At 41.4% G+C, this 24,454-nt stretch overlaps 1 protein-coding gene across 2 annotated transcripts in view; it reads right to left on the minus strand.

Moving 5' to 3' along the window:
* The window catches only part of trrap.S (transformation/transcription domain-associated protein S homeolog), a 129,429-nt gene that overhangs the window by 35,070 nt on the left and 69,905 nt on the right, over window positions 1-24,454 (minus strand). For both annotated transcript variants that reach the window (XM_018239165.2, XM_018239166.2), the window contains exons 55-60: window positions 24,115-24,227; window positions 23,322-23,457; window positions 11,848-12,039; window positions 9,259-9,454; window positions 7,605-7,870; window positions 3,829-3,929 (exon numbers count right to left, since the gene is read on the minus strand). In XM_018239165.2, coding sequence (XP_018094654.1) covers window positions 3,829-3,929; window positions 7,605-7,870; window positions 9,259-9,454; window positions 11,848-12,039; window positions 23,322-23,457; window positions 24,115-24,227 — 1,004 coding nt within the window. The remainder of the gene's footprint in view (window positions 1-3,828; window positions 3,930-7,604; window positions 7,871-9,258; window positions 9,455-11,847; window positions 12,040-23,321; window positions 23,458-24,114; window positions 24,228-24,454) is intronic.

Raw genomic sequence — 24,454 nt, forward strand, 5'->3', positions numbered from 1 at the left:
TACCCCGACATGGTCCCATGGGTAAAGCCTATCCTGACATGGTCCTCATGGGGAAAGCCTACCCCGACATGGTCCTAATGGGGAAAGCCTATCCTGACATTGTCCTCATGGGGAAAGCCTATCCTGACATGGCCCTCATAGGGGAACCATGGCAACAAAAACACCACTGTCTAATGGCTGGTCATTTCTACTCATTTGATGGGATAATTGTTGTTTATGGCAGTTGCTAGTGCTAGAACATAGGTACCTATCTTGACCCGGACACAAATTGGTGTTCCTGAGCAACATCTGATATAGTGGACATTATCCTTTTAGATCAACGGGGTCTAATTCTGTGAATTTTAGTGATATGCTCATGTACCATCTGCTTAAAAGTCGCTACATTGCATCATACTAAATGTTTCTTTTCCGAGCAGCTACCCCTTTAAGCAAAAGAAAGGCTTGGAGCAGTTTTTTAAACCACATATCGATAAATCAATGCAGTGATCTTTAAGTATGTTGGCAATAATGCTTTATCCCCTATAATTGATTGTAGAAGGATAGGTTCACAAAAGATCCGGGAAGAGAAGATTCTATAGAAACAGTTTCGTCTGTTCACTTTCCCTTCATCCACCATAGTAATACTTATGAAAGCATGATGCATAAGCTAATAAGCTCAAGTGACAGGAAGTCTATTAAAAACCTAATTAGCCCTAATATAGCAGAACCAATTTAGTTCCTTATGCAAAAGTGGGAAAAAACACCTTGTTCTCTGAGCCTCGGACTGGGCAGGGAAAAGTGTTATTATCGTGAGAGCAGGCTGATAAACGACTCACTTTATCGACACTTTTCGTTTTCTAACCAGATTTATCACAAAGCCTTCCTTCTTTTCTTCTCGAATGAGTAATCTATCACACGGACACCTCCAATGACTTTCTCCATGCACTTGCAATCACCTTGTTCACAAGCAGGAAGCAAAGTAAGAAGTGATGCCACTAACCTTTTCTAGACCAGTGAGGGGCAACCTTGCTCACTGGCCAGTAAATTAACAGAAACAGATTGAAGAGCACATAATAAATTAGATTGGGTGAAAGACAAAAGATTACAGGTTGTTTGAAGACTTGGTTGTCTTTTAGGGTGGTTCGGTTCTGCACCAAACAGAATTAACTTCCCTGTTATTATATTAAGTAGAATTGTGCATCGCCAGCAGTAATGAGAGTACAGCTATGTGATCTGTTAATGGGAACCCCTTTAAATACAAATCTTTGAATTACAGGGAAGACCATCTTCCATAGACTCCGTTTTAATAAAATATATATATTTTTAAATGATTTCCTTTTTGTCTTTAATAATAAACAAGTACCTTGTACTTAATCCAAAATAAGATATAATTAATCCTTATTGGAGGAAGAACAATCCTACTGGGTTTATTTAATGTTTAAAGGGATATTGTCATAGGAAAAATACATTTTTTCAAAATGAATCAGTTAATAGTGCTGCTCCAGCAGGAATCTGCACTGAAATCCATTTCTCAAAAGAGCAAACAGATTTTTTTTATATTCAATTTTGAAATCTGACATGGGGCTAGACATTTTGTCAATTTCCCAGCTGCCCCTGGTCATGTGACTTGTGCCTGCACTGTAGGAGAGAAATGCTTTCTGGCAGGCTGCTGTTTTTCCTTCTCAATGTAACTGAATGTGTCTCAGTGAGACATGGGTTTTTACTATTGAGTGTTGTTCTTAGATCTACCAGGCAGCTGTTATCTTGTGTTAGGGAGCTGTTATCTGGTTACCTTCCCATTGTTCTTTTGTTTGGCTGCTGGGGGGAAAAAGGGAGGGGGGTGATATCACTCCAACTTGCAGTACAGCAGTAAAGAGTGATTGAAGTTTATCAGAGCACAAGTCACATGACTTGGGGCAGCTGGGATGCACCGAATCCCCTTTTTATTGGATTCAGCCGAACCCCCGAATCCTTTGCGAAAGATTCGGGGAAATACCAAACCAAATCCTAATTTGCATATACGGAAGGGGAAAACATTTACTTTCTTGTTTTGTGACAAAACGTCAAGCGATTTCCCTCCCACCCCTAATTTGCATATGCAAATTAGGATTTGGTTTGGCCGAATCCTGCTGAAAAAGGCAAAATCCTGGCCAAATCCCAAACCAAATCCTGGATTCGGTGCATCCCTACATTTAATGCACAATTATTCTAGGACTTCTGCTGAGCAAATACTTTCTGAAACAAGGATGCCTGGATTCCATTGTAGTTTATTTATAAATGTCATATATCAATTTTTAATGCTTTTTTATCAGTAGGATACAGCAATGGTATTTACTTTCCTTTCCTTCTTCACTACATTTCCTATCACCATCACAAGTATAACTTAGTGAGCAGAACATCATAGTTATGGAATTTAATTTCAGTAGGTCACTTATTGGTTAGGTTTTCTCTCACAACCTAACAATTCTCCTTTAATATGGGGTCTGTCCCTACCCAAGCCACAATATCACATGAGCAGAGTAGCCAATCACACTAGGGGGCCTATTTATTATGCCGTGTAGAGCAAAATTTGCAGAAAAAAAAACCAATGAAAAAAAAATGTTAAATAAACAGCACATTTATCAAGATGTGTTTTATTTATACCATGCATACTCTGGAATTGTCCCTGTTATTTTATACCACTTCAAACCGAAGTCTAAGGGTAGAGCTCCACGAGCGTTTTCTTTGGCTCGACGGCCGGCAACAAGTCAGATGGAGATGCAGGCCTCTAATTGGACTGAATGAAAAGTCGCAGGTAAAAACTACATTACATCCGACGCGACAGGACTGTCTGATGTGGACGCAGAAAGCAGCGTCTTCATCAGACAGTCAGACCGTGGAGTTGTTACTTTTCATTTAGTCCAATTATATCTTGATACGTGCGATTCCATCTGACTTGTCGCGTGCGTTAAGTCGCGGGCGTCGATCCCACGTGAAACGCTCCTGGAGTAAAGCAACTGGACTTTTTCATTTTCTTGGAAACGTTTCACCACTCATCCATGAGGCTTCTTTAGTTCAACTGATGTGTGACCTAGTCACAACAGTACCATGATCCTCAGAGTCAGGTGTTCATTTTTAAAAGTATGTGACTGAAAGTGTGAATTTCTGTGAAACTGCCGGGGTAAGGATGACAAAGCTGCATTGCACGTTGATGACAAGCGGTGTCCCAGGCCCCCTCCTTTTTTCAGGGATGGGTTTTCAAGTTTGGAATAAATGGCCTCCATCACACCTCTTTCAAACCATCGGTGTTCCCCAGTCCAAAATTCTTCCCCAGTCTTCAAAGGAATGGCCCTTTCCTTTAAATATAGATAAACCGCTGAATCTTGCCCTGTGGAGTTTGCTCTCTTATGCTGGGCCATTATTGTTTAGTCTCCCCAATGTAAAGATCTGAGCATTCTTCACTACACTGGACAAGTCTCCCCAATGTAAAGATCCAAGCATTCTTCACTACACTGGACAGCAGAGTAGACCGCTCTTTTGAACTGAAGAAGCCACTTGGATGAGTGTTGAAACGTTTCCAAGTCCAACTGCTTTAGACTTAAGTTTACTATATAATCTGACTAAAAAATCTGCCAGGCACTTGCTGGAACAAATAGATGTTCTTCCTGTCCCAAGAGATGACTAAAGCCTCCAGTGTGATACAAGCCTGAGGTTCCATCATATTAAAATGGTTATATGTTATGTTATTATTCACGTTTTTAAGGCGAATTTCACAGAGAAACATATGGCCGTTGCAGAATGCAAAGTTAGATTTAACACTGCACCATTAAAGAGCACCGATACCGGCAGAAACCTCCTCTATGTACTTACTTGTTAATCTGAGCCAGGAACATTCCCTTGAGAGCATAGAATTCTGCAGTCATCTCCTTTGTGAAATACTTTAAATTGGTTGATTCAATCACCTCCAAACCCTGTTGGGAATAAATGCTAGGAATTACATCATCATCATCAATTTTACTCGTTCTATTGGTAAAGAATAGGTGCGTGGTACGTTCCCAGGAGAATTCACTGTGATAAAAGAACCTAGTCGTCTTCCCGAGAGGTCAGATTTCAGAGCGAAAACAGCTCTAAAGAGTCTTGCGCAGACCCATGAGCATGCATGAGGTGTGACGCTTGTGCAAGGGGCATGTGCTTTTTTCACATACAAGTGGAGCTGGGAGAAGGGAGAAGTGCAGCTAAATCAATCAAAAAAATCTAAATTGTAAAGCTCCCTTGGGACAGAGAATGCTGCTGCCACTTAATGCTTCCGTTTATGAGCAGAAAAAACAGTGCTCTGCCTGAGTGTCTCCATTAATGGCTACTTTCAGCTGGCCAAGTTACCCCCAGCACATAACACTACAAGAGGGCTATGGGAGATGATCAGAAAAGAGGTGGTGCTGCCCAGTCAGCCTCTGAATAATAGACTGAAAATAAAGTTTGAGCTCTCCGCAGGTAGCACCTTTACAGAAACAAAATTGTTAAGGGCAAAAAGCACCCCCAACATCCAGGTACAATGTACCTATGGATAAAATAGTTTGAGAATGTGATTGTAGCACTCATGCAGATACGCTAGACCAGGCTTTATCAAGAATAGAGCGCAAGATAGGGGCAGACTAGCGACGTCCTTCCATTTTGTCATTGTCCTGCTTTATAACACGGAGCAATCAAAAGACAATAAAAGCAAGGGTATAAAAGGGCATAGGTGTACATGTCCTACAGCTTAATCAGAGGGAGCAGATTTCATCCATGGATCAAATAGGCAGAGATCATGCCTTGATTAAAAACAGTCAATGTAAATGCCCCCGTAGGCATCAAGTACGCAACGCTTATTGTTTTTGTGTTGCTATTCAGTGAATAAATTTAACCTTCATTCATTGCAAGAGGTTGCCTTTTTGTTTCTTGGATGAAATGAATGTGTTGAGAATTATTCCCTCCTCTTTGGTCTACAGACCTTTAGATGTGCAGACAAAGCAGAGGCGGAGGGAAGTCAAGTTCATGTGACTGAAAGCAAATACCACTGGGCATTGTGAAAAGAACATGCACGATTTCTTCCTACTCTACAAGGAAAGCAAATTATACTTCCCTCTACCCTCGACTCTTTTGCTCTATCCTTCCTCATTGCATTTGGCCACCCACTTATTGAGCTACTAATTTCCCATTTCAGGAGTCACCCTTGTGCCAATACCTCCCTAAATAAAACAGAGGTAACTGGGAAAGGCTTTGAGTATAATTATAAATTATGTAGTTTTACATAATCACAATGTAATGTAAAATATTCTGTTACTCAATACCCAGGCAATAAAGAGGTTAGTTAGACCCCCAGGCTGCCGAGATGGCAAAATATGTTCGGGTAACTCATGGAAGCTAATTAAAAATGCCAATATTCTTACTGTGCCATTAATAAAAGCAACAATCGAGGAGAAAAAAGAAATCAGGATGAGCCCACATTCCCCTGCTCTCAGGAAACATTTGGCTGGAAGTGGGACAGAGCCTGTAGATAAAAATGCAGTTTCTGATGGGTCCTTGTACAAGGTTAAACCATGCTCATCAAATTAACACTTCGGGCTGTTGTAATTTTTTTTTTTTTTTTTGAGAAGTTCCCTACTGGTTTTGCTCTCTTCATCTCCTGACCCCACTCAGGTTATATCGTCTTGCTTTGGAACAGATAAACTCTCTGAAATATCTCAAGCTGTTTATCAACTTAAACAAATCTCCTAATGGCAGGATTTCAAAGCCACACTGCTGTTTTGTTGCCTTTCATCTCTCGATAGCCATCCTATACACAGAATACTTGTTATTCCTGCCCTTTCAACTTGTTTTATTATATGCAAAATTCTACAATCCTCCAGTTTTCTTTCCCCCTTTTTCTGAAAGGGGAAGGGGGCAGATGGAAAAAGGTGATACAAAATGAATATTCTCAAACAGCTGCCCCTTTTGTTCGCTGGAATTATAATCTTCAGGGTAAGTAAGAAGCATATGGAGTGTATCCTGCTGTCTAATATAATTATGGTTTTATTTAACCTGTTCAGTAACAAATTGGATGTGGATTCTGAAGGCAATGAATTCACACTTGTATCATGAATCATACTTGCAATGGGATCAAGACAAGATAGGCATCTCTGGAGAAGAGTTGATTAATTGTACATATTGATCCTTCTGGGTTTAAGAAATTAAGACATGTGCAGGTTACTATAGTTTTATGGGGCTAAGAGCACCAACCATAAAATCTCTCCACCCTAGCGGGTTACAGGCCCAAGGGATGGAGATCATATAGGACGATGGTATGGTTGTCTTTTTGGAACCAACAGATATCCATATATATCTATCCACTATATGGTGGGGCATCTCACACACACAACAATAATCATATGAAAGTTCCATTTCTTACAACATTATTAGTGCATGTTGGCCAGCTTTAGATTGATCCCTGATGGAGAAAAAAAACTAGGAATACTGGTTAGCAATCAATTTCAGTCTGCAGGAGCAAGGTCAACACCAAAATACGGTCCTGCATCATCTAGACTGCGCATTGATGTGTGTGTGTGTGTGTGTGTGTGTGTGTGTGTGTGTGTGTGTGTGTGTGTGTGTGTGTGTGTGTGTGTGTGTGTGTGTGTGTGTGTGTGTGTGTGTGTGTGTGTGTGTGTGTGTGTGTGTGTGTGTGTGTGTGTGTGTGTGTGTGTGTGTGTGTGTGTGTGTGTGTGTGTGTGTGTGTGTGTGTGTGTGTGTATATGTGTCGATAATAACGGTCCTTGGTTGGGGGGCTGTGATGTTGTACAGGGGTAGGGAGATGATGCAACAGCATGGAAATGGGTGGGTGAACTGCCCAATAGAGCTAGAAAATGGGCAGGACTGAGGCAGACCTCTCCTCTAAAGGGAGTAAACAGCCATGGAGAGGGGCCGTGCAGGGAGGGATTTATTGATAGGGTTGCCACCCTTAGGGCAGAGACACATGGTCAGATTCAGGGAGATTAGTCGCCCGGTGACAAATCTCCTCTTCTTTGGGGCGGCCAATCTCTCCAAACTGCCTTCCCACCGGCGATTTACATTCTAGCCAGCGGGAAGGCAGTTCGGGGAGATTAGCGCCCCAAAGAAGAGGAAATTTGTCATTGGGCGACTAATCTCACTGATTCTGACCATGTGTCTCTGCCCTTACACATCTACTGCCAAATATTTTGCTGGTAATTTTTAAAAACTGGCCCTAGCTGCCGGCTAGGCCAGTGGAATACTGGATGGGTGGCAAGCCTAATCGCAATTCATTGGAAGATCTTTTCAGAGAACAAAAGGACATTTTTTACAGGGAGATCTGTGGTGTTCAAACCTTTCACAAGAGTGGAAGACACAATAGATATGGAATCAGGAGTTGGATCCCTTTTTAGCAAGTGAAACAAAGGATTTTTATTCCTATTCGGTTAAATTAGAAACTTAGAAGCAAATGCTAGCCTCCCTTACCTAGGATTTCTGGCACTGGCTTAAACCAAAATTATCCTAACATACAGAGATTTAAAACTATGTTAACATTTTCTACATCCAGTGCAAAAGTTTTCCGTTATCTATTACCAAAGCTGCCACACTGCTTACAAAGAGTTCCCAAGCATGAAAATAATTACCTGCATGCACTCATTCTTCCCCATAACTCCAGCCAGCTGAAGGTAACATTTCACTTGCTGGCGGATCTTCTGGAAACAGTCTACGATAGGCACAGTTGGGATGGTGTGGATCCGGCTTAATATGTCCAACGCTACATTCACCAAACCCTGTTTACGGGCTATCTTTCCATACTGGATAATTGCAGAGGCCGAGGCATGGACACCCAACATGGCATTGTTTGAGCTTGGATCATGCTGAGTGCTGTTGTCGTAGGCATTTACTATTGCTGGCAAGAAAAAAAAAATTCATATACTACAAAGATTGAAACTTATCTCAAATATTGTTCTCTTCCATAAAATTGGCGTTGGTTGTAAGTAGGAGGGGTGGGGATATATATATGGTGTGTGATATCAGATTAAAGGAATTTGGTCATGATTTTTATGGTATAGTTTTTATTGCTAAATACACTGTGTACATTGTATGTACTTTATACTACCATTTCAAAAAAATGTCTTAATCAAATAAAGGCAAGGTCACACGTGGAGTTTTTACGTTGCACTTTTAAAAACGCACGTAAATAGGCCAATGAAACCACACATGCGTGATAATATGCGTTTTCAGATGGTAATTTTCTTTTCCCAAAATGTATTTCGGTTTTTTCTCATTCCCCACAATTCCATTGAGAAGAATTTTATTAAAGTTTTGAGAAAAAAAAGTCAATTAGAAAAGAATTTAGATGCAGAATGTAGCCGTACTCCTTGTCAATGCGCAACGTAATTACGTCGCCAGCATACAATGCTGGAAATAAGTATATGCAAAATTCATCTCATGAGAGTTTGGCCACCATGTTGAAAATACGCAGCGTATTTCAGCAAAGTGTATTTCCAAACCTGCGGATCCCATAGATTTCAATAATATGGCGTCTTGTGGCGGATGTTGGCTTGCAAGCACCCTGTGCTATAGTGCATATTCCATTATTTTCAATAGGGCTTAATTTTGTGCGTATGTATGCTCAGCTGTACGGTTTTAAAAACACAACGTAAAAAAAAACCCAAGTGTGACTTTGCCCTAAATTTATTTTTTTTAGTTGTAATAATGGTGTGTGGGCAGCATCTCAGGTAATTTTGTCCAGTCATGTGCTTTCAGATAGAGCCAGCACTTCACACTGGAACTACTTTCAGATAAGTTATAGATTCTCCAACTCACTGTAACTAAAGTAGTTGTGTTTGGGTTAGCTGGACTTAGATTATTACTACGGAGTGTGGGTCTACCACTAGGGAGCATTTATAGCAATGCAGGTATCAGGGACCTATTATATGGTTATCTTCCCATTGTTCTGCTGCTTGGGAGGAAAGAGAATGGGGGTGAAATCACTCCAAGTTGCAATGCAGCAGTAAGGAGTATAGTTTATCAGAGTCACATGACTGAGGGCAACTGGGAAATTGACTACATGTCTAGCCCCATGTCGAATTTCAAAATTCAGTTTTGCTCTTTTAAAAAAAGATTTCAATGCAGGATTCTGCTGGGTGAATGCTATTAACAGATTCATTTTGTAAAAAATATGTTTTCCCATGACAGAATCTCTTTAAGGGCACCCTGCAAATTTCACCATTTTAGCATTAGCTTCCAAGCCTTACAATACCAACAAGCAAAGCAAGGGTGATACGCCCATACCTTGGTAATGATGTTGTCTCCACATGAAGATGCTGCTCCAATGGGAGAGGTCGTCGGACACAATGGGGAGTCGATTTCGCCAAGTTTTCACCACTGTTTTCATGTCATGAAGGCTGTTATTTCTTCCTAAATTTGTTGGCTGCAAACCAGCATTTATTTGTGCTGCCTCTTGAAGTTCAATGATTTGCTGAGCTGCCTATAAGAGGAGAAAGACACAGCCTTTCATGTACAAGTGTCAGACAAATATACCCAAAAAACACGCGAGATTTCTTAATGTCAAAAATGTCATAGAAAAACATAGAAACACAAATGGACACGTTTCAGATTCATAACTCTGGAGAATGCAATAACATTAATGGAGCTCTCCAACGGCCACTCCATGAATGTGCCATTAAAGCAAAAACAAGAAAAAGAATCGGAACTTTCTCGGCGGCCAGGAGAAAGCCGCATTAGCTGCTAATCAGCTAAATAAGATAAATGCCCCAGGACTCCGCTCACATTTACAAAGTCAAGTCTCCAGAAACAAAATAAATTAAGCAAAGAAATATTTTTCACAATTATCACGGTATCAGCTAGCACAATACCTTAACCTCCTTCCTTCCACCATTCATCATGGAAATTTAATTTTCTTGCAGGTATTTAATCACACACTATCTGATATTAAAAAAAAAAAAAAGTAATTACTGCAGCACCAAACTCACAGCTCAGTTTGTACTTTTGTCATTCACTGTCTATCATTCCCTGCACAAGAATACCTTTAATATCGCAAAAAAATAGGAGAACCCAGCTTTTCAACTCAAGACTCCACTGGTTCCCAAATGGTAGGGTTGCTCCTCACCCCTTGGGAGTTCCAGACGGAATTAGATAGGGATGAGACTTTGGTCATTTTAATAATATTCTAGATACTCCTGCAAGCTCAGCTTTAAGGTTAATATCGTGAGATTTGGGGTGAACACTTATTTGCTGTATTCTTGGAACTATGAGGGCATGGCAATGTTTTTTATATGTCTGTAACAACAAGCTCGGCAATGTTGTCAACAACAAACCTATTCTAGCTAAGGGGGCCCTGAACACATGTTGGAGCAGAGAAGGGGGCCTGAAAAGTGCTGCAAATAGTAAGATATGGGTGCACACACTGATGACCAAACAGCTCATAGAAGGCACTGATATTTTATCAAAGGCTATAAGTAAAGTGCTTACCCCTAAACATTAAAGGGATCCTTCATCGGAAAACATGTTTTTTTCAAAACGCATCAGTTAATAGTGCTACTCCAGCAGAATTCTGCACTGAAATCCATTGCTCAAAAGAGCAAACAGATTTTTTTTACATTCAATTTTGAAATCTGACATGGGGCTAGACATTTTGTCAATTTCCCAGCTGCCCCAGGTCATGTGACTTGTGCCTGCACTTTAGGAGAGAAATGCTTTCTGGCAGGCTGCTGTTTTTCCTTCTCAAAGTAACTGAATGTGTCTCAGTGGGACATGGGTTTTTACTATTGAGTGTTGTTCTTAGATCTACCAGGCAGCTGTTATCTTGTGTTAGGGAGCTGTTATCTGGTTACCTTCCCATTGTTCTTTTGTTTGGCTGCTGGGGGGGGGGTGATATCACTCCAGCTTGCAGTACAGCAGTAAAGAGTGATTGAAGTTTATCAGAGCACAAGTCACATGACTTGGGGCAGCTGGAAAATTGACAATATGTCTAGCCCCATGTCAGATTTCAAAATTGAATATAAAAAAATCTGTTTGCTCTTTTGAGAAATGAATTTCAGTGCAGAATTCTGCTGGAGCAGCACTATTAACTGATTCATTTTGAAACATTTTTTTTTCCCCATGACAGTATCCCTTTAAGCAGTGAAGCAACGAGGGTTGACCACAAAATACATAAAAAGATTAGAAATCCGCTGCACTTATCCATATCAATATATTTAGGACATTAAGACCCTGTGGTGTCTAGTAAAAACAATTTGGGAAAGAAAGTTGCAGGTAAAATTTAGACCCTGTAACATTTTAAAATCAAGTTGCAGGTAAAACTTCTGCTTCAGAGCTTGACCTGGAGGAGTCAACAGATGGCCATTGACGGCAGATATAAGTCACTGTTCAGACACTCATTTCCAAGTAGGCAGCTTTTTGGAGCATATACTGGGCCATCCTGACCAACATCTCATCAAAAATTTACCAGATGTCTATAAGACACGTCAAAAAATCCAGCAGGCAAGGAGAGCATCAGCATGTTGATGTAGTCCTCACCTGATGGGTCTCCTTAGGCCCTGGTTGTGATCAGATCATTGGCCTGTGAGTCAAACAAATCAAACCTGCTAAAAATATGCGTATTTTATGAGGTCTTATAGTGTATACACTTTTATACCTTAGTTTATTCTTCTTTTAACATATACAGTGCTTTAACAACTGTGACGGTAACCCTTAGAGCAGAATTTATTCACAGTTATATTCACCAGCTGAGAAGGCAGCTGCCATAAACTACAAAAAATACCAAATAACAAAGCAGGGAGCCGGCACACTATCAAAATACAGTTTTTTTTTATCTTGAAAAGCAGCAATAAAATGTGCACTACTGGTAAAAGCTCTCACCTGTAATAAAGGCGTGTGAACATGAGACACGACATAAGGCAATCGTCTCCATTCACGGATGGCCAAGCTGCTCGCCATCTCAACCAGTCGCTCAATGAAGTTTAACTGTTGCTCTTCTGGATGGCAAATAGCTAGATAACCCCGGTACATGTTGACTTTCCAGGCCATTTCCTTTGGGCAGCTCAACTCCACCTGCGTGACAAAATAATTCAGCATTAGTAAAAGTCAATATAGGATCAGCCCTCGTTAGTCCTGAGACAAAAAGTCAAGGAAGGCAGAAACAAGTTTCTATCTCTAAGGGCAGAGAGACACACACTCGGATTCGGGGAGATTAGATGACCAGCGACATATCTCCTCTTCTTCGGGGCGACTAATCTCCCCGAACTGCCTGTCGCCGGCTAGAATGCAATTAGCCGGCGGGATGGCAATCAGTGCGATTCGTTTTCCGAAGTTGCCTCACTAGGAAACGAAGCACTCCCACCAGCGATTTAGATTCTATCCAGCAGGAGGCAGTTCGGGGCGACTAAATCTCCCCGAATCTTCGCATTTGCCCTTACCCTAAGAACTCACAGCTTCTAAAGAATCCTTGATAATATCTCTTACCCGATATGGAATCACAGGGAAACACAAGATGCTTTGTAGCACAACATGGAACATGTCTGACACACAACAGTTAAATGGAGTGTAAGACATTTAAGATTTAAGGTGGCCATAGACGCACAGATAATATTGTACAAAAATTTTCGTACAATATTCGGTGCATGTATGGTGGGAAAAGAGCCGACCTATATCGGCAGAAGACTTGGATCATCGATCTGGCTGGACAGAAAATGTTGATTGTTTGCCTTTGAAGTCACCCAAACATCGGCCATTGTTAGTGCTGAATCGTCAGATACAGGTAGAATTCTATTGTTTCTATCTGTATATCGGATGATTCAGCTCTACACGTGTGTGTGTTGAAAGATCTTTTCCAAGAAAGATCGTAATTGTTAAGTCCATGGCCACCTTTATTCATGACACTACAAACACACATGACCCTTCTAAAAGTGAACACTATATTGCTTGAGCATGTAAAATCCTCAAGTGGCCTGGGACCACGTGAAATGTGTGACCATACCAACATGATGGTTTTGATGCAATCTATCAGGATTGTGTATTAAAAGAAGCAAAATGGCTCTAACAACCACTGATCAGCATATGGAACTAGACTAGAGAATGCTGCTTGTTCCTTGCTTACAGCCCAGGTCTGGTTAGGATAAGGCCTTACTGTTTGGAGGCAAGACTTTTAGCCCTACAGAAAACAAATGCGCCTAGTTCTAGCTATGTACAAGTAGGAGCTACTAACCATCAACCCTGATTGATACTATATAGCCAGTTTTTTTTACGGTGTACATAGTAGCTTTTTGAATGCTTTGATTTGTAGTTACCCTGTAATACACCTATTAATTATATATAATAATAATAATATTATAATATAAATATAATATTATAATATAAATATAATAATAATAATAATAATATTTTTGTTGTATGGGTAATGTTGCTAATGGTATAACTGGCTGATTTACCCTAGCCAACAAGACACACTTAACGTCCAGGGCTTGGGTGTCCAGCTCAAGATGGCACACACTAGGGCAGCCATGTCCAAACTGTGGCCCGGCTCCAAATGTAAACTGGCCCGCGGCCTCCATCATGGCGCATACTAGAAAGTAGTGATAGGCCGCTATTGCCGCACCCCCTGCCTTTCAGAGCATCGTGCAGTGGCTGGATAGAGCAGTAGTGAGGAAGCCGACTCCCCTCCCTATAAAGAAGCAGCCAGGGCCGGATTTACATAGTGGGCACCCCTAAACCCATTGACGTTCGTCGCCCCCCTCCCCTTTATTCGGGCAAATTTTTGACAATGGGATCGGAGCAATGGGTATTGGCGCATGGGAAATTTAAAAAACTATCATATCTCCTGTGCATCCCCAGTGTTTCTGAAAAAATGTGGGTGTGGTTGAGCAGCATGCCGCCCCCTTAAATCCTGCCGCCCTAGGCCTGGGCCTTGGTGGCCTTTCCACAAATGCAGGCCTGGAAGCAGCGAGCCTGGCTGGTAGGCAACATTGCAAGAGGCCTACACTTCTTATCAGCCCCTGATAAGAAGTCGGCAAAGGCTCTTAAAGCAGCGGCGACAGTAAAGAAAGCCATACCTGCAAAGAGCAAGAGACTAACACTGCCCCTTCATCAAGCAGAGAGCCACCCTTGCTCATTACCCCCCAGCTTACAGTAGCAGAGACATCCTGGCAGGACAGACAGCAACTTCTGAGACAGCTGCTGTAAGTGGGTCTCATGAAGAGAGAGCCTGTAGCATTCCCCCTCCCATCTATGCTTTCTCTACATGTGCTCACAGAAGGCCTGGCTGAGTACACAAAAGGCTGGGCCTGAACATCACTCACGAGTAAGTAATGTATTTCTTGATTACCTCAAGAATGTATTTTCTTTTTTGCTGAATGACACTTGTGCTGTACCAGCATTTAAAAGCACACCTGAAACACGATCTACTGCCCTATTCTAAGCAACTTTGCAGTTGGCCTTTATTATCTTTTGTATCGTTTTTGAGTTATTTGCCTTCTTCTGACTCTTTCCAGCTTTCAAATGGGGGTCACTGGAAGGCTACAAATTATTGTTATTGCTACTTTTTAATGCACATTTAGGGTCCAAATCGCAAGCTAGCTACCTCTGAAGGTATAGCGGTGTCAGGCTTAATGTCAAGCTGAATGGTAGGCCCCCACACATTTTCACCTCCCCAAATCTGGCCCTCGTTGCAAAAAGTTTAGACACCCCTGCACTAGGGGTTCTGCCAACAACAGTTTACAATGATCTTTTAAGCCCTAACCTTGTTACTGTGATTGCACTGCTGTACTCAGCGGGGTACTGGTCTGAATTAACTCCTTGGTGGAGTGCATTCTCTTTCCAAAATTTCCATTTGTATTTGTTTGCGCAATCCGGAATATAATTGTGGTTTATAAATCTTGGGCAACTGTAACAAATTTGCATAAGAATAACTCTGGCAAGACCTAACACACATTAAAGCATGTCAATGTGCACAATGCCTTTGGCTAGATTCCTGCATCGGGTCGGGTACCTACGGAATACCCGCAAGGTGGTCAGGTTTTGGGCAGAAATTTCTGAGTGCCTGATTGTGTGGGTAGTCCATCGGTAACCCATCTGGGTACCTGGCTAAGTTGCAGGATTGGTCCCTCCTACCCTACCCTGAATCTGTGATTTCTGGTTTATTTCCTTAGCTAGCGGAACAGGGTCCCGTGTGATGCCACGTCTGGGTAAAAGTGGCGTCACTTCCTGGTAAATGTGGCGTCACTGCCTGGTAAATGTGACGTCACTTCCTGGTAAATGTGACGTCACTTCCTGGTAAATGTGACGTCACTTCCTGGTAAATGTGACGTCACTTCTGGTTTTCTCAGATGCCGAGTCCAGTGGCAAGCAAGCTGTTTGCCGGCTGGGTCGGGTAGTGGGTCGGCTTGCAGGTCTGCCCGATTGGACCCGTGCAGGACTCTACAGTGGGCTAGTCTAACAATCTAAACCATTTTCATGAGCACCGAGCAGCTGTTGTGTGGATGTAAGATACACCAAGGATAATAATCTGTTCCCTGGCAGCTTAAAGATTTGCACAGTGAGAGAGAAGCTGTGATAAAATTCTAACACCCACACAGCTGAACAAGAATCTATCAGACAATGCCATGCCATTGTTAGAACATTATTTCCCATTCATTGTTGCCCATATATCCCATTCAATAGCTAACATAATTAAAATACACCAATAATATCTAACATTTAGTTTTTGTCTCCCTTTAAATAAAACACAGTATAAATATGGAGGCTTACATAATCAGGAAGAGACTGTGCTGAATCTCCCGCTTGTCAGCTTATACATTTGGTCTGCGTAAAAAACTACCTAAACATCTAATGACCACAGGGGCTGCGATGATCCCCAGTGCAGAGCGATGGATACATTCTGAGAAAGGACATCAATAATTATTAGCAAGAAATCCCTGCAGAGTACAGTGAGCTGCCACTAAGCTAATATGCCAACGTCCAAAATGGCTTTTGAGTGAGCTGGATATAAAACAAACTAAAATGCCAGATTTATAAATAATTCTGCGCTCAGATTACAGGAACGAAGCACATTCAGCTTTAAATGAAACTCAGAGACGACATGTCAATTACACGACCCAAGCTGTGCCGGATATCTCCGCTCGAATCATGATAAATGGCAACAGCCTACTCTACACAGGAGTTGCAATAAATAGAAGGGACACTTATTACGCTGGTAACATTTCCTATGTAATGCAATATACCTCTAAAAAGAATATAGAACTGGGTCAAGTATGTAGCAATAAAGTAGGGGAAAACATTCAAATGGCATAAAAGCCTTTCATCCATAAACACTTAATACAAGCGGTTTACTATAGGTTATATAGAAAAATGTCAGCTCCTCGTGCCAGTTATTGGGATCTGGAAACCAATTACTCAGAAATATCTGAATGCCAAACTATTCACTTTTAACGGATTTGCTATTTCCTTAATAAAACAGTTCCCTGTACTAGATGAGGCTCCAAAAGAACCCCTACTGATAGCAAAACAATAGCCCCAGGGTTTTTAATGTTTAACCATTCCTTCATAGCTTTAAACTGGCCATAGATGTTGAGATTTTTAAAAGATCAGATCCTCATCGTGAGACCACGATTTTCTCGGAACGATCGTACGAATTGACCATCAACTTGGGCGACTTCAGAAATCGAAACGTCATGTGTATTAGCACAGGCGATTATTCATTAAAGCAGAGGGAAGGCAGTTTGGGGAAATTTCGCCACTCCAGGCGACTAAATCTCCCCGAATCTGCTTGTCTGCCCCAACCCTTAAACTGGCCATACGCATGAAGATCTCGCCAAAGAAGTGGATCTTTCACCGGATATAACCACTTTGAGGTGGGCTGATCTAACCATTTGGCCCTTGAACCAACAATCAGCAACAAAATAGCAACTGCAGCTATGCAGGTCATCAGATTGAGAACTGTATTAATTTTCAGATGTGGTCCTCGATCCAACGAGAAAATCAAATCAGGCCAGTAAATATTTGGCAGATTTTCAGAGATATAAGTTGTTCAGGCCTGACTGCTGGCATCATACTCAGGAAGACAGAGTCAACACTTTTCTCTGCCTTTCTATTGGCTTTTGGAACAAGTAACAACTTTGGCATATTTAAAAACCAATTTGCTTCTTCATTTTTCTGCTTTAATCCGATGCTATTTATTGGCAAATAGGACACTGTCCCCCATTATGCTATCCAATTTTAATACAGGTATGGGACCGGTTATCCAGAATGCTCGAGACCTGGGGTTTTCTGGACAAGGGGCTTTTTTGTAATTTGGATCAGCATGCTTTAATTCTGCTAAAATCAATTAAAACTTTAAATATTGAATTTTATGAAGTCTATGGAAGATGGTCGGTTTCCAGATAATGGAACCCACACCTAACATTTCAGCAAAATTACCTCCTAGGATGATAAAAATAATAGATAGGGCGTTAAGCAATTGTATATAGCAGACAATGGGGTATATTTATCAAAGAGTGAAGTTAGAGATCACCACAGTCCCCTAGAGTGAAATTCCGCCACTTTTCATTCATTCCTATGGCATTTTGAAAGGCCTATTTATCAAAGGATGAGAATCCAATAGAAATTAAAGGAGAGTGGCGAAATTTCACTCTAGTGGACTGTGGTGATCTCTAACTTCACTCTTTGATAAATATACCCCATATGTGCAAGATATAAACTTCCTTGAAGCTTAGTGCATTGACTACAACATGTCATCGGAACTGCTTGTTGAAATAATAATAATTCTGGAAAACAATCGCACAACGGCTGATCGGAAACGGATTCTTAAGTGACAGGGAAATCTAATATTACGGTATAATAATAGAAAAGGACTCATTCTCATTCTTCTGATTATCACTAGTGATATAAACAGGTCTCCTGAAATATATTTTTTCCCCCCAGCGAGGTCTCGGGCCTCGGCATCACAATTTAGGGCGCTAGCATTTTGTTGGGTAGTCCATTAGTACACGCCTCATTACAGAAAATATCTTTCAATAGAAGCCTGTGCCTGAAGCCACTGGTGACTGTCATTCTGTTCTTACATGCAAGCCATCACAAGTACAAGCTGTCAGACGTGATCAATTCTCTCTGTTTCAACTCAAGGCTTAAAAATCTACTGTACCGTTTATCTGCTCTTCTATCTAAATGGGAAAAAAATGCAGCCGGGGAAAGGGTAATGCACGTATTAATCACATGTATATGTAGCTGTTACCCAGAGATTGAAATGGAAGGGAAAAAATAATGCGAAAATTATTCCCCCCCCTCCCATTTTAGACCAAAATACAAGTGTCATGGAAATTCAATTACCAAAGACCACTTGAGGTAAAAGATAACGTTTATCTGACACAAAAGAATCACAGTATGACATGAGACTGTATGAGTACGGTAATTAAAAGGTGTTACTGGTGGGAGACCATATTACTTCACAGCCAAATATATGGCTCTGCCTTAAGGCCAGGGTATTAGTAACCAAGACTAGCTTGAGAACAGAATCCATACAAGTCGGGGAGGGGGGCTATCAGGGAAATCTGCATACAATGCATACAAAATCTGACAGCTTTAAGCTGGCCATAGACGCAAAGATCCGATCGTACGAATCAACGTACGATCGGACTTTCCCATCTCCCGACCCTCCACTAACCATTCAGATCAAAGTCTTTACCATTCCGATCAAATAACAACAGATCACCCAATGTTCTGCCCCTGACAGCAATCGTACGATACTTATGTCTGACAACACTAGTGACAGTCTCCCACTGAAAATCGTACGATCGGCAATACATACAGAGATATTATCGGCAGGCGACAGAAATTTTCTAACCTGTCCGATCGACCAAAAGACCGATCTCCGACGGACGAAAAATGTCGGGACTCTCCACACATGGTCCGAAAATCGTACGAATCCACGATTCGTACGATCGGATCTTTGCGTCTATGGCCAGCTTTAGACAGCCAGCTACCACCAGGAGACTGCAAATGGCAGCAGAGTTTGGATCCTTGCTTGCTTATCTGGTGGTTACACACTAAAAGGGCAGAGACACACGTGGAGATTCAGGGATATTAGTCGCCCGCTGACAAATCGACTCTTCTTCGGGCGCCTAATCTTCCCGAACTGCCTTCGAGCCGGCTAGAATATAAATCAGCGGTGGGATGGCACTCGGAACGATTCGTTTTCCGAAGTCGTCCCAAGTTTCCTCATGAGGCAGTTCGGGGAGATTAGTTGCCTGAAGAAGAGGAGATTTGTCACTGGCTGACAAAATCTCCACGTGTGTCTCTGCCCTAAGATTCCAGGGAGATTATTCGCCCAGCGACAAATCTCCCCGAGTTTTAAGATGTTGTACCATTGAAAAAAATGCAGAAAATATAAAGTTTGGTGATACCTTTTATTGGCTAACTGAATAAGTAACAATTGCAAGCTTTCAAAGCCTTCCCGCCGGGTACAATGTAAATCACCGGCGGGATGTCACTTGGAGCGCTTTGTTTTGCAAAGTCGCCCGAAGCTTCCTCGTGAGGCAACTTCGGAAAAACGAAGCTCTGCCATCCCGCCAGCGATTCTAGCTGGCGGGTAGGCTTTTTGGGAAGATTAGTCACCCTGATATGAAGAAAATAAAGGATGAGCAGCCAGGACCTCCAAATTCTACTTCCCCTGGCTGCACGCAGTATCTATAAAATATGCTTTTGTTTGAATGAACAGTGGTTCTTCTTTTCTTTAAACTTTAGTTGGGAAAGAGCCATTACAGCGCAAGTTCTCCTAGGTAATATCAAGTAGCATGACCCATTTTTATTTGATTAAATGATCTCCAGTCCCCTGCTACCGGCTGCTCTTGAACATCGCTTTCCTGCGAAATAATCATCTATCATGAGTACAGATTGGATACATTATGTACCTTGTGCCCAGGGTCTTTGGAAAAGACAAGAACCAGGCAAAGTGGCATCTCAAATATGTCATTCTGAACAATACAGTGGTGTGAAAAACTATTTGCCCCCTTCCTGATTTCTTATTCTTTTGCATGTTTGTCACACTTAAATGTTTCTGCTCATCAAAAACCGTTAACTATTAGTCAAAGATAACATAATTGAACACAAAATGCAGTTTTTAAATGAAGGTTTACGTTATTAAGGGAGAAAAAAAACTCCAAATCTACATGGGCCTGTGTGAAAAAGTGATTGCCCCCCTTGTTAAAAAATAACTTAACTGTGGTTTATCACACCTGAGTTGAATTTCAAAGGTTATAAAGCCATCTCTAAAGCTTTGGGACTCCAGCGAACCACAGTGAGAGCCATTATCCACAAATGGCAAAAACATGGAACAGTGGTGAACTTCCCAGGAGTGGTCGGCCGACCAAAATTACCCCAAGAGCGCAGAGACAACTCATCCGAGAGGCCACAAAAGACCCCAGGACAACATCTAAAGAACTGCAGGCCTCACTTGCCTCAATTAAGGTCAGTGTTCACGACTCCACCATAAGAAAGAGACTGGGCAAAAATGGCCTGCATGGCAGATTTCCAAGGCGCAAACCACTTTTAAGCAAAAAGAACATTAAGGCTCGTCTCAATTTTGCTAAAAAACATCTCAATAATTGCCAAGACTTTTGGGAAAATACCTTGTGGACCGACGAGACAAAAGTTGAACTTTTTGGAAGGTGCGTGTCCCGTTACATCTGGCGTAAAAGTAACACAGCATTTCAGAAAAAGAACATCATACCAACAGTAAAATATGGTGGTGGTAGTGTGATGGTCTGGGGTTGTTTTGCTGCTTCAGGACCTGGAAGACTTGCTGTGATAGATGGAACCATGAATTCTACTGTCTACCAAAAATCCTGAAGGAGAATGTCCGGCCATCTGTTCGTCAACTCAAGCTGAAGCGATCTTGGGTGCTGCAGCAGGACAATGACCCAAAACACACCAGCAAATCCACCTCTGAATGGCTGAAGAAAAACAAAATGAAGACTTTGGAGTGGCCTAGTCAAAGTCCTGACCTGAATCCTATTGAGATGTTGTGGCATGACCTTAAAAAGGCAGTTCATGCTAGAAAACCCTCAAATAAAGCTGAATTACAACAATTCTGCAAAGATGAGTGGGCCAAAATTCCTCCAGAGCGCTGTAAAAGACTCGTTGCAAGTTATCGCAAACGCTTGATTGCAGTTATTGCTGCTAAGGGTGGCCCAACCAGTTATTAGGTTCAGGGGGCAATTACTTTTTCAAACAGGTTTGGATTTCTTTTCTCCCTAAATAATAAAAATCCATTTAAAACACTCATTTAAAAACTGCATTTTGTGTTTACTTGTGTTATCTTTGACTAATAGTTAAATGTGTTTGATGATCAGAAACATTTTGTGTGACAAACATGCAAAAGAATAAGAAATCAGGAAGGGGGCAAATAGTTTTTCACACCACTGTATGTTTGGATTCCAACCAAGAACATTAGTCGTAATGCTTTCTAAAGACGGATACAAATTACACTGGGAAATGACATGAACAGGAGTGCTTTTAACTTATTGCCACCTCTGACATGTTATTTGGCCGTTACAGGGAAAGCATTGGAAAGTATACCTTGCAAAAGTCATATAAGACAATCACTTTCTCACCAGGTTCAGAAACCAGTCCGTTTTTCCATAGACTGATTTGTACTGCAGAGAAGACATAGACATTTAATGACATGCTTTTAAGGAATAAGTTATGACCCCAATGAAGTTACAGAGTTTGTGTATGTGTGTGTTTTGCTGTGAAATGCCCAGTTTAACAGCCGGACACATTTATAGGAGTTATTTTATTGTGTTGACCCTGTAAAAGCCCCAGCTTACTACTGACAAGTCCACAAAATAAGGCTGTGAACCAGACTTTGTCTTTCCTAAATTCAATAGAGGCAGAAGCTTGTAAACATACATTTCAAAACAAAAGCTATTTGTAATGCTTTGTAATAACCTATTATCTAGATCTGTATTTGGCCTCTCCCATTCTTTTCTTTTTTTTTGGCCATTTATGGAGCTGTAGAATTGGCCATTAAAAACGATGATACAACTAACTGGTGTCTGGGAAACCCATCAGCACACAGAGTCTGACAGTGTGTGGCCAGCTTGAAGAGGCTGTGTACCCTTTTTTTGACATAAATAGGGTTGGAACTGAACATGCTTTTTGCCTGTTGTTTTAATCATGAAAAATCTATTTCTTGAGCTAAACATGGAAATTGAGACTGCTCCATGTTTGGTCCTTATACGGTACATAATTAGATTACCAGCATACAGCCCAATTCTCTTCACCCTTTGTTGTGACTGTTAAGAGAAGTCAATTATGCATGGGTTTATCTGTGCAGTGGTCTAAAGGTAGCCAAACGAGCAGATCTCTCCATTATATGTCCACACTGAAGTGGGCGATATCGGGCTGATCTGATCGTGGGCCCTAGGGCCTAACGATCGGATCATAATGCACCCGAAACAGGCGGTCGGACCGTGGGACCACATACAGGCACCGCATACCTGCCCCGATCGAGATCTGCCCGATTTTTGGCCAGATATCAATCGGGGAAGCCTGCCGGAGGGCCCCACACAAGTGCCAATAAGCTGCTGACTCGGTCTGTCGGCAACTTTTATCAGCCCGTGTACGGGGACCGTAAAAATCTTCCTTGCAAGGATCATGGAGTAGCTTTAGTTTCCCTGTTTGCTGGTTTAATTCAAGAAATAACAAAAAACAAGGTTTGATCCGATTACAACAGGCAAAAAGTATGCTCAACACAAGCCCTATTCATAGACCTTATGTTGAATGAGGGGAAAGGAGAAGAAACACCCTACTGATTGTCCTAATCTAGTCTCTTATGATATCTAAAAACGCTCAGGTCCTGGGGTTTTCTGGATAACCTATCTTTCCGTAATTTTCATACCTTAAGTCTACTAGAAAATCATGTAAACATTAAATAAACCCAATAGGCTGGTTTTGCTTCCAATAAGGATTAATTATATCTCAGTTTGGATCAAGTACAAGAGAGAGACCAACTAACTGCTGGTGAGAAATTTGTGGCAAGAAAAAAAACAAAAAAAAAAAACAAGATTTAGGTTTCTTGTTGCACTCCCCCACCCGCTCACCCAGACTGCTAGAAACTCAAAATATAAATTGACAGAATGAAACAGAAAAAAAAAAACATTCGGAATATGTGCTTGTTGCCAGAAATTGCAGCTGTGTTCTAAATCAAAGAGATTAATAAAGAGTAATTTATTGCCTCTGTGAAATAAGCTGTAATGCTGACTTTGTATAAACATCGTCAGTAAGAATGAGGGAAATTAATATTATCAAAATAACCCAGCAGAGTAAGAAAGGATGGTTCTGACCTGCACCAGAGCTTCTTTCATGGCTGTCCAATTAGAAACTCTCCAAGAACACTCAAGGACAAGGTATGGATTGATGTGGCCTTTGGATTGGCCATAGTCCGTCAATGCTTCCCACTGGTTCATCTCTTTTGAACATCTATATGAGAGACATAAGTCAAAATGACAATACGTGCATTAACGAAATCGTACGGTGAGAAGGTTAAGAGAGCATTTTTTTTTTAGTTGTAATATTGGTGTGTAGGCGCCATCTCAGGTCATTTTAGCTGGTCATGTGCTTTCAGAAAGAGCCAGCACTTTAGGATGGAACTGCTTTCTGGCAGGTTGTTGTTTCTCCTACTCAATGTAACTGAATGTGTCCCAGTGGGACCTGGATTTTATTACTGAGTGCTATTCTTATATCTACCAGGCAGCTGTTATCTTGTGTTAGGGAGCGGTTATCTGGTTACCTTCCCATTGTTCTGTTGTTAGGCTGCTGGGAGGAAAGGGAGGGGGGGGCGATATCACTCCAACGTGCAGTACAGCAGTAAAAACTGAAGTTTATCAGAGCACAAGTCACATGACCAGGGGCAGCTGGGAAACGGACAATATGTCTAGCCCCAGGTCAGATTTCAAAATTAAATATTAAAAAAGCTATTTTGAGAAACATGTTTCAGTGCAGTATTCTGCTGGAGCAGCAATAACTGATGCGGTTTGAATTTTTTTTTTTCCATGACAATATCCCTTTAAACAGAAAAAGGTTTAGAACGGACACGTTGAAATGAATCAGAACAACTCGCAGGCCTCACATACTTACCGAACCCAGTGGTCTTCCCACAACTGATATTCTGGGAAGACGGCAGGAGACGCATTACACCTTTCATGTTCTTTTTTGGCCTTCTCCATTGCTTTCTCATAGGTTTCTTGAGCCTAAAAGAATTAAAAGTCCAAAAGGAATCAATAGTGTTTGAACTGGAAGATGGGTGTGCGGGATTTCTGCCTCAAGAAGCAGATCGATACATCTATATTCACATTGGCACAATGATACCAGCATGTGATCTGCTCTGCTGGAATCTCTCACCGATTCAGAAGCACAGAGTCATGCTCGCAATGCAGATTTAAAAATAAAGCGGTTCATCAGAACAGAGACCATTTGT

Source organism: Xenopus laevis, chromosome 9_10S (assembly GCF_017654675.1).
Source record: "Xenopus laevis strain J_2021 chromosome 9_10S, Xenopus_laevis_v10.1, whole genome shotgun sequence".
Lineage (NCBI taxonomy): Eukaryota > Metazoa > Chordata > Amphibia > Anura > Pipidae > Xenopus > Xenopus laevis.